Source organism: Nerophis lumbriciformis, linkage group LG30, assembly GCF_033978685.3.
Source record: "Nerophis lumbriciformis linkage group LG30, RoL_Nlum_v2.1, whole genome shotgun sequence".
Classification (NCBI taxonomy): domain Eukaryota; kingdom Metazoa; phylum Chordata; class Actinopteri; order Syngnathiformes; family Syngnathidae; genus Nerophis; species Nerophis lumbriciformis.
In genome coordinates this window covers 28435087-28447586 of record NC_084577.2, presented here as the reverse complement: position 1 = coordinate 28447586, position 12500 = coordinate 28435087, and the positions used below count along the sequence as shown (strand labels likewise).

The following is a 12500-nucleotide window of genomic DNA, read 5'->3' as shown; positions in this document are numbered from 1 at the left end:
TATATATGTATATATATATACATGTATATATATACGTATATATATATGTATATATATATACATGTATATATATACGTATATATATATATATGTATACATGTATATATACATATATATACGTATATATATGTATATATACATGTATAAATATATATGCATGTATACATATATATATATGTATATATATACATATATAACTATATATGTATATATATATATATATATATATATATATGTATATATATATATATGTATATATATGTATATATATATATGTATATATCTATATGTATATATATATATATATATATATATATATATGTATATATATATACATATATATATATATATATATATATATATATATATACATATATAGATAGATATATATGTATATATATATATATATATATATATAGATAGATAGATAGATAGATAGATATGTATATATATATATATATATATACATTCATATGTGTGTGTACATATGTATATACATCTATATGTATATATATATATATTCATATATATGTGTTTATATATATATATATATATATATATATATATATAAACACATATATATGAATATATATATATATACATATAGATGTATATACATATGTACACACACATATGAATGTATATATATATATATATATATATATATATATATCTATATATATATATATATATATATATATATACATATATATATGTCAGCTTTTTCACATTACATGATGCCTTTATCTCTATTTTTACATTTTAACAGAGAGAAGTATTTTTTTAAGTTATGTACATGTAGATGCTGTATTGGGACATATCCATTAAGAGTTTGAGCAGAAATATGTCGTATCGGAATTAATTATACACAATAAAACATGAACAAAGTGATGTGTCACATGAATGATTTTCAAAGTAACTTTGTGAAATGAACAAATCCACAACATGTTTACTTTTTGATATCAATACAAAACACAAAGCAGTTTGGCTAATGAAGACGAAGTCTAATAAACGAGCTTTGTTGTGTTTCATTTCATATTTATGATCTACCTCTTTTTAAAAGTGACATGTTATAAAATTGTTATTATTTTGTGGGGGCCAAGCACATATTAAATAGATTTCAATTCATTTCATTGGGCGACGCTGATTAGAGGCACCAGTTGAGTTGGCATGTTGAGATACTTCTGAAATGTCTTTTGTCCGTCTCAAGACTTGAACTCACCTCGTGACGTGTCCTCAGCGCTTGTTAACTCCTCGGCCCGTCCATCTATGATCTCTCCCAGGCGACATTCCCGGCCCTCTATCAGACGCTGGCGTTGGACGACTCAGACCTTTGGCAGCCCTTCGCCCGCAGCTCTCACTGCGAGCAGGAAGTTCCCTCCACCGTCGCCAGGAAAGTGACCGCCTTTCAGCAGGTCAGCTGCCAGTCACACGCAAGGTTCTTTTCAAAATGACACATTTGTTGAGGCGTACATACACACCCTCTGCTACTATGTGTGTAATTACTCATATTTGCTGAAGGATGATCCATCCATCTTCTTCGCCCAGACTCAAATAAAATAGTGCTGTCAAATGAATATGTTTCACTTTTAATACAGAAATGATATTCTTTTGAAATTAGATTAATCATCACTTGAACGTCACCAATATTTGGACACAATTTTACTGTCATAGAATATTCTCCAAGAACATTTTCAATACGTTTTACATGAATGCACATTATTTATTTGTTCACAAGTTTGATTTAAAGTGAAATGTGTCATCTTTGTATTCATTAGCTTTATTAGTGAACTTATAATAACTTTCAGGTATAATCATCTGCAGGTTTAAGGCAAAGGAGCATGAACTGTCAAAATAAATTAAGCGATTAATCTACGTTTATAATTATCGTTATTTTTAACAGCCCTAAAATAAATACATCTAAAACAACTACTTCAATATCATTAATTATGTTTTTATTATTATTAAATGTGCAATTTATTTTTAATATTATATTATTTAATACATATTTAGTACATTTAATTATTACTTTTTTAAATGTATTATTTTAATATTTATTTAACTAATTGTTTGATTCATTAATCATAATCTGCGTTTATAATGATCGTTATTTTTGACAGCCCTAAAATAAATACATCTAAAACAACTACTTCAATATCATTAATTATTTTTTTTATTATTTATAAATGTGCAATTAATTTTTTATATTATATTATTTAATACATATTTAGTACATTTAATTATTACTTGTTTAAATCAATATTTATTTAACTAATTGTTTGATTAATTAATTATAATCTGCGTTTATAATTATCGTTATTTTTGACAGCCCTAAAATAAATACATCTAAAACAACTACTTCAATATCATTAATTATTTTTTTATTATTTAAAAATGTGCAATTAATTTTTTATATTATATTATTTAATACATATTTAGTACATTTAATTATTACTTTTTTTAATCAATATTTATTTAACTAATTGTTTGATTAATTAATCATGATCTGCGTTTATAATTATCGTTATTTTTGACAGCCCTAAAATAAATACATCTAAAACAACTACTTCAATATCATTATTTTTTTTATTATTTATAAATGTGCAATTTATTTTTAATATTATATTATTTAATACATATTTAGTACATTTAATTATTACTTTTTTAAATGTATTATTTTAATATTTATTTAACTAATTGTTTGATTCATTAATCATAATCTGCGTTTATAATGATCGTTATTTTTGACAGCCCTAAAATAAATACATCTAAAACAACTACTTCAATATCATTTTTTTTTTTAAATATAAATGTGCAATTAATTTTTTATATTATATTATTTAATACATATTTAGTACATTTAATTATTACTTTTTTAAATCAATATTTATTTAACTAATTGTTTGATTAATTAATCATAATCTGCGTTTATAATTATCGTTATTTTTGACAGCCCTAAAATAAATACATCTAAAACAACTACTTCAATATCATTAATTATTTTTTTTATTATTATTAAACGTGCAATTTATTAAACGTGCAATTTATTTTTAATATTGTATTATTTAATACATATTTAGTACATTTAATTATTACTTTTTTAAATGTATTATTTTAATATTTATTTAACTAATTGTTTGATTCATTAATCATAATCTGCGTTTATAATGATCGTTATTTTTGACAGCCCTAAAATAAATGCATCTAAAACAACTACTTCAATATCATTAATTATTTTTTTATTATTTATTAAATGTGCAATTAATTTTTTATATTATATTATTTAATACATATTTAGTACATTTAATTATTACTTTTTTAATCAATATTTATTTAACAAATTGTTTGATTCATTAATCATAATCTGCGTTTATAATTATCGTTATTTTTGACAGCCCTAAAATAAATACATCTAAAACAACTACTTCAATATCATTAATTATTTTATTTTATTATGAAATCTGCAATTATTTTTTTATATTATATTATTTAATACCTATTTAGTACATTTAATTATTACTTTTTTTAATCAATATTTATTTAACTAATTGTTTGATTAATTAATCATAATCTGCGTTTATAGTTATCGTTATTTTTGACAGCCCTAAAATAAATACATCTAAAACAACTACTTCAATATCATTAATTATTTTATTTTATTATGAAATCTGCAATTATTTTTTTATATTGTATTATTTAATACATATTTAGTACATTTAATTATTACTTTTTTTAATCAATATTTATTTAACTAATTGTTTGATTCATTAATCATAATCTGCATTTATAATGATCGTTATTTTTGACAGCCCTAAAATAAATACATCTAAAACAACTACTTCAATATCATTAATTATTTTTATTATTATTTATAAATGTGCATGTAATATTTTATATTATATTATTTAATACATATTTAGTACATTTAATTATTACTTTTTTTAATCAATATTTATTTAACTAATTGTTTGATTAATTAATTATAATCTGTGTATATAATTATTGTTATTTTTGACAGCCCTAAAATAAATACATCTAAAACAACTACTTCAATATCATTATTTTTTTTATTATTTATAAATGTGCAATTAATTTTTTATATTATATTATTCAATACATATTTAGTACATTTAATTATTACTTTTTTAATCAATATTTATTTAACTAATTGTTTGATTCATTAATCATAATCTGCGTTTATAATGATCGTTATTTTTGACAGCCCTAAAATAAATACATCTAAAACAACTACTTCAATATCATTAATTATTTTTTTATTATTTATAAATGTGCAATTATTTTTAATATTATATTATTTAATAAATATTTAGTACATTTAATTATTACTTTTTTTGATCAATATTTATTTAACTAATTGTTTGATTAATTAATCATAATCTGCGTTTATAATTATCGTTATTTTTAACAGCCCTAAAATAAATACATCTAAAACAACTACTTCAATATCATTAATTATTTTTTTATTATTTATAAATGTGCAATTAATTTTTAATATTATATTATTTAATAAATATTTAGTACATTTAATTATTACTTTTTTAAATCAATATTTATTTAACTAATTGTTTGATTAATTAATCATAATCTGCGTTTATAATTATCGTTATTTTTGACAGCCCTAAAATAAATACATCTAAAACAACTACTTCAATATCATTATTTTTGTTTTTTTATTATGAAATCTGCAATTAATTTTTTATAGTATATTATGTAATGCATATTTAGTACATTTAATTATTTTTTTTTTTAATTCATATTTATTTAACTAATTGTTTGATTTATTAATCATCTAATTATTTATCAATTTAATTGTTTCATGATTTAATTAAAGAAATAATAAAATGCTGCAGTAGAGTAAATAACCCAGACATGAAAATGACGATATCATCAATAGGGAATGATATCAAAACGATACGATAGATATTTTTAATGTTGTACTACAATACATTTCAGGGCATTCAATTGATCCCAACTGGACTTTCCGGTTTGGATTTCTAGTCTGTATCAGACTAGATCTGACCGGTCTAAGTCTATGAGCTTGAACTGATAACGTCTAAGTCGTACTGTTCACATTTGAACAGATACGGGGAATAAGGAATCGATTGAAATCGAATTAATTGTTTTTTATAATAAAATCACATTTTTTTTTGCTATAACATTTGAAAATGAGCCGTTTATGATCTAGTTGTTATATCTTGTTTTATTATCAGAAATAAGACATAAGATGCAGTAGTGTACAGTCTATGGTGTTTTTGTTGTGCCCTAAAAAGTGTTTGTACTGTAAGTATTGACTTATTACGCACCAGCTGTTTGATTGTAACGTGCAATTTAGTTGTGGATTTGATCAACGTATTTAAAGGTGTTTAAATCGCCATGTAAAATCGCTAATGCTAATCAATAGCAAAACCAGTATATTAGCATCAAGCTAGCACATTTTTGGGAAAGAAAAATGGAGCTTTGCTTTACTTTGGAGGATTTTTCGAGTCAATTTCTTTGTTGGCATTGAAAATTGCAACATTACCTAGAGCCGGGGGTCCAAACTTTTTGAGTTGGGCTAAAAAAAATTGTCTAGTGGCCGAAAGTCGACTGCATGTCAAATAAAAAAATAAAAAAATAAATAAAAAAATAAAATATATATATATATATATATATATATATATATATATATATATATATATATATATATATATATATATATATATATATATATATATATATATTAAATATTAATAAATAGATGTGTACATGTTATATTAATATAATGGATATATAATGAATATAATTGTTTAATAGGTGTATATGAAAGTTTGCTTCTGTGACGACCTCATTAAAGTTGTGTAATCAATCAGTATGTCCATCCATCCATTTTCTACCGTTTGTCCCTTTCGGGGTGGCGGGAATTCTGGAGCCTATCTCGGCTGCATTCGGGCGGTAGGCGGGGTACACCCTGGCTAAGTCGCCACCTCATCGCAGGCGGAGAGAGTGTATCACGTTTTTCCCATCATGCATTGCGATGGATTTGAATAACTATTTGAATATTTTATAGTGCGTGGACACATTTTATAACATCCGCAAAGTTCAGTGAGCAAGTTGTGTTCTGTTGACTTTGTGTCGGTTGCATTTTTTTGGGGGGGCCATGACTAGGGAAGGTTGTTTGGATTGGGACATATAAGTAAATGCTATGGGTGCAAGGTAGAACGGGTCGGTGCCAAAATGGTCGTATTCAATGGTAGCCATCCATTGAATGCCCTGAGAATGTGATGAATAAAAACATTCCATTGACAAACTTTGTATCGCGATATCACTCGATCTAAATCCGTATTGAAATATTACAACTGATGCATTATTGATCACTTTCCTACCATTTTGTCCCTTTCAGCTGTTGCTGGTCCAGGCGGTCAGACCGGATCGACTTCAGAGCGCCATGACAGCCTTCGCCTCGCGGGCCTTGGGTGAGTGTTTTTAATATCGCCTTCTCCCTGGCTCACCCTGTCCAGGGTGTGGCCCCGGGTCTTGCCCACAGGCTCACCCCGGTCGACCCTGAACAGGATCAATTGGATCCATCTTGATGATCCAGTGGGGACACCAAAACATAAAACAAAATATGATATTGACATGTAGGAATGTTTATTGTTATGGTTTTATCAGGACAATACCCTTTTTGATATTTATCGGTACTAAATGTAATTTGTGGAATTTAAGATGTGCAAAAATGCATTTTAATTAGCATTTATGTTAGCACAAATTAAACCAGGGAAATCTTTTGTCAACAGTTATATCATCTTCTTGTAAAGAGCATACATAATGGAAATAATATTTAATATATGGCATTCATGTGCAGAGAACATACCTTTTACATAATATATCAAATATATGCATCAATACAATCAATTAGCATGTTATGTGTGTCAGGTTCAAACACTGATGACATCTATTAAACAAGACAAGAAGCAAGGAATTAAACAGAGACAGAATTACATTTGACTCAATGATGAGAAACTTGTACAGTGTCACCACGCTCTGACGAAAGATTGTACGCCTCCTCTTTTATTTGGACGTTCCCTGTTTGCATGGCAACAGCTGTTTCTAAGGGATGGGGGTCGTAAACAGCCATCGCCTTTGGTGACAGAGCAGTTCAAAGAAAAGGTCGTAAAACAGTTCAAACAAAAGGTCGCCTGGAGGGGAGTCTGGTCCTGCTTCCTCTTCGCTTTGTAGCTCTCGGGTCAAGACAATATCTTTCTGTTGATTACAATACACATGCGTGCGTGCGTGCGTGTGATGTATGATTTATTATATAAATGAATAGGCCCAGTGAGAAGGTGTAATGTTCGATGGTCCAGTTTGCAGTAAACAATTTTTCACTTTGAGTGGATTGATATCGGCCTGTGGATGAATGTATCGCCAGGAGGACGGTTGGTCGATCGCGGTGGTGAGTAAAGTGCGTTCACTTCAAACTGACACAGCGTGCGACTTTGACGAAATATTTTTGTGTTACAAACTTTTGTGTGGTGTTGCTTCCTTATTTGTCAATATTCCAAGATTTTGTTATTTACAGTTTTACACTGACATTTATTATGGGCCTGCTGCAATGCAAGCAGCCCATAATATTATTGCTCATACTTCCAACGTTACTATAATTCTAAGTTTTTCTATCCTAAACTCTTACGTCCACTACGAGACGAACCGGACAACGAACCCCCACATATGTTATACCGTCGGAAAGGTGTACTTTCCAGCTATGAATTTATTTTAAGTTGGGAATATTTCAGGTTACCATGGCAACGCTATGCACGATTAAATCAAAATCTCCGGGGGGTGGGCTCGTGGGGTCCCGGTTGCTGGTGGGGCGGGGGCGGTCTCCCCGTCCGGTTGCAGGGAGTCTCTGGGCCCCTTGAGCGGGGCGTCCCGCCTTTCTGCCCGTCTGTTGTTGCCCTAGGGTAAACTGGCTAACCCATGGCACACTGACAAAGCTTAACCTATTGTTACTATAACAATCTACAAGGTTAATATAGCTGGCTTCTCTTTCTTCCCCTCCATTTATCTGCTGTCTTTTGTATCTCTAGTTATTATTACATATATGTATTGATGCATTTTAACAATTGTATTGTTGATAATAGAGGTAAATTATTGTTATTATTCATTATCAATAGTGCTATTAATAAACACTGACATTTATTATTTATATATTGTTATTTACAGATAAACACTGACATTTATTATTTATATATTTTTATTTACAGATAAACACTGACATTTATTATTCATATAATTGTTGTTTACAGATAAACACTGACATTTATTGTTTATATATTGTTATTTACAGATACATACTGACATTTATTATTTATTTATTGTTTTTACAGATAAACACTGACATTTATTATTTATATATTGTTGTTTACAGATAAACACTGACATGTATTATTTATATATGTTATTTACAAATACATACAGGACATTTGTTATTTATATATTGTTTTTTACAGATAAACACTGACATTTATTATTTATATATTGTTGTTTACAGATAAACATTGACATTTATTATTTATATATGTTATTTACAGATATACACTGACATTTCTTATTTATATATTATTTACAGATAAACACTGACATTTATTATTTATATATTGTTATTTACAGATACATACTGACATTTCTTATTTATATATTGTTATTTACAGATAAACACTGACATTTATTATTCATATAATTGTTATTTACAGATAAACACTGACATTTATTATTTATATATTGTTATTTACAGATAAACAGTGACATTTAATGTTTATGTATTGTTATTTACAGATACACACTGACATTTATTATTTATATATTGTTTTTACAGATAAACACTGACATTTATTATTAGTATATTGTTGTTTACAGATAAACACTGACATTTATTATTTATATATTTTATTTACAGATAAACACTGACATTTATTATTTATATATTGTTATTTACAGATAAACACTGAAATGTATTATTTATATATGTTTTTTACAGACAAACACTGACAATTATTATTTGTATATTGTTATTTACAAATACATACTGACATTTGTTATTTATATATTGTTGTTTTTTACAGATAAACACTGATATTTATTATTTATATATTGTTGTTTACAGATAAACATTGACATTTATTATTTATATATGTTATTTACAGATAAACACTGACATTTATTATTTATATATTGTTATTTCCAGATAAATACTGACATTTATTATTTATATATGGTTTTCTACAGACAAACGCTGACAATTATTATTTATATATTGTTGTTTACAGATAAACACTGACATTTATTATTTATATATTGTTATTTACAGATACACACTGACATTTATTATTTATACATTGTTATTTACAGATATACACTGACATTTATTATTATATATTGTTATTTACAGATAAACACTGACATTTATTATTTATATATTGTTATTTACAGATACACACTGACATTTATTATTATATATTGTTATTTACAGATAAACACTGACATTTATTATATATATATATATATATATATTGTTATTTACAGATAAACACTGACATTGCTTATTTATATATTGTTATTTACAGATAAACACTGACATTTATTATATATATATTGTTATTTACAGATACACACTGACATTTATTATATATATATTGTTATTTACAGATAAACACTGACATTGCTTATTTATATATTGTTATTTACAGATAAACACTGACATTTATTATATATATATATTGTTATTTACAGATACACACTGACATTTTTTATTTATATATTGTTATTTGCAGATAAACACTGACATTTATTATTTATATATTGTTATTTACAGATACACACTGACATTTATTATTTATATATTGTTATTTACAGATATACACTGACATTTATTATTATATATTGTTATTTACAGATAAACACTGACATTTCCTATTTATATATTGTTATTTACAGATAAACACTGACATTTATTATGTATATATGTTTTTTACAGACAAACACTGACATGTATTATTATATATTGTTATTTACAGATAAACACTGACATTTATTATTTATATATTGTTATTTACAGATAAACACTGACATTTATTATTTATAAAATTGTTATTTACAGATAAACACTGACATTTATTATTCATATAATTGTTATTTACAGATAAACACTGACATTTATTATTTATATAATTGCTATTTACAGATAAACACTGACATTTATTGTTTATATATTGTTATTTACAGATACATACTGACATTTATTATTTATATATTGTTTTTACAGATAAACACTGACATTTATTATTTATATGTTGTTGTTTACAGATAAACACTGACATTTATTATTTATATATGTTATTTACAGATAAACACTGACATTTATTATTTATATATTGTTATTTATAGATAAACACTGACATTTATTATTTATATATGTTTTTTTACAGACAAACGCTGACAATTATTATTTATTTATTGTTATTTACAGATAATTACTGACATTTATTATTTATACATTGTTATTTACAGATAAACACTGACATTTATTATTTATATATTGTTGTTTACAGATAAACACTGACATTTATTATTTATATATGTTATTTACAGATAAACACTGACATTTATTATTTATATATTGTTATTTACAGATAAACACTGACATTTATTATTTATATGTGGTTTTTTACAGACAAACACTGACAATTATTATTTATATATTGTTATTTACAAATGCATACTGACATTTGTTGTTTATATATTGTTTTTTACAGATAAACACTGACATTTATTATTTATATATTGTTGTTTACAGATAAACATTGGCATTTATTATTTATATATGTTATTTACAGATAAACACTGACATTTATTATTTATATATTGTTATTTCCAAATAAACACTGACATTTATTATTTATATATGGTTTTTTACAGACAAACGCTGACAATTATTATTTATATGTTGTTATTTACAGATAATTACTGACATTTATTATTTATATATTGTTATTTACAGATAAACACTGACATTTATTATTTATATATTGTTATTTACAGATAAACACTGACATTTATTATTTATATATGTTTTTTATACAGACAAACACTGACATTTATTATTTATATATTGTTTACAGATAAACACTGACATTTATTATTTATATATTGTTATTTACAGATACACACTGACATTTTTTATTTATATATTGTTATTTACAGATAAACACTGACATTTATTATTTATATATTGTTATTTACAGATACACACTGACATTTGTTATTTATATATTGTTATTTACAGGTATACACTGACATTTATTATTATATATTATTATTTACAGATAAACACTGACATTTCTTATTTATATATTGTTATTTACAGATAAACACTGACATGTATTATTTATATATTGTTATTTACAGATACATACTGACATTTATTATTTATATATTGTTATTTTCAGATAAACACTGACATTTATTATATATATATTGTTATTTACGGATAAACACTGACATTTCTTATTTATATATTGTTATTTACAGATAAACACTGACATTTATTATTTATATATTGTTATTTACAGATAAATACTGACATTTATTATATATATATTGTTTTTTACAGATAAACACTGACATTTATCATTTATATATTAATTACAGATAAACACTGACATTTATTATTATATATTGTTATTTACAGATAAACACTGACATTTATTATTTATATATTGTTATTTACAGATAAACACTGACATTTATTATTTATATATTGTTATTTACAGATACATACTGACATGTATTATTTATATATTGTTATTTTCAGATAAACACTGACATTTCTTATTGATATATTGTTATTTACAGACAAACACTGACATTTATTATTTATATATTGTTTACAGATAAACACTGACATTTATTATTTATATATTGTTATTTACAGATACACACTGACATTTTTTATTTATATATTGTTATTTACAGATAAACACTGACATTTATTATTTATATATTGTTATTTACAGATACACACTGACATTTATTATTTATATATTGTTATTTACAGATAAACACTGACATTTATTATTTATATATTGTTATTTACAGATACATACTGACATTTATTATTTATATATTGTTATTTTCAGATAAACACTGACATTTATTATATATATTGTTCATTACAGATAAATACTGACATTTATATTTATATATTGTTATTTACAGATACATACTGACATTATTTATATATTGTTATTTTCAGATAAACACTGACATTTATTATATATATTGTTATTTACAGATAAACACTGACATTTATTATTTATATATTGTTATTTACAGATAAACACTGACATTTATTATATATATATTGTTATTTACAGATAAACACTGACATTTCTTATTGATATATTGTTATTTACAGATAAACACTGACATTTATTATTTATATATTG

At 24.4% G+C, this 12500-nt stretch overlaps 1 protein-coding gene across 1 annotated transcript in view; it reads left to right on the top strand.

Annotated features, from left to right (window-relative positions):
* Positions 1–12500, top strand: part of dync2h1 (dynein cytoplasmic 2 heavy chain 1) — a 437107-nt gene that overhangs the window by 347901 nt on the left and 76706 nt on the right. The window contains exons 79-80 of the mRNA XM_061925863.1: positions 1284–1415; positions 6401–6473. Of these exons, the coding sequence (XP_061781847.1) occupies positions 1284–1415; positions 6401–6473 (205 nt within the window). The remainder of the gene's footprint in view (positions 1–1283; positions 1416–6400; positions 6474–12500) is intronic.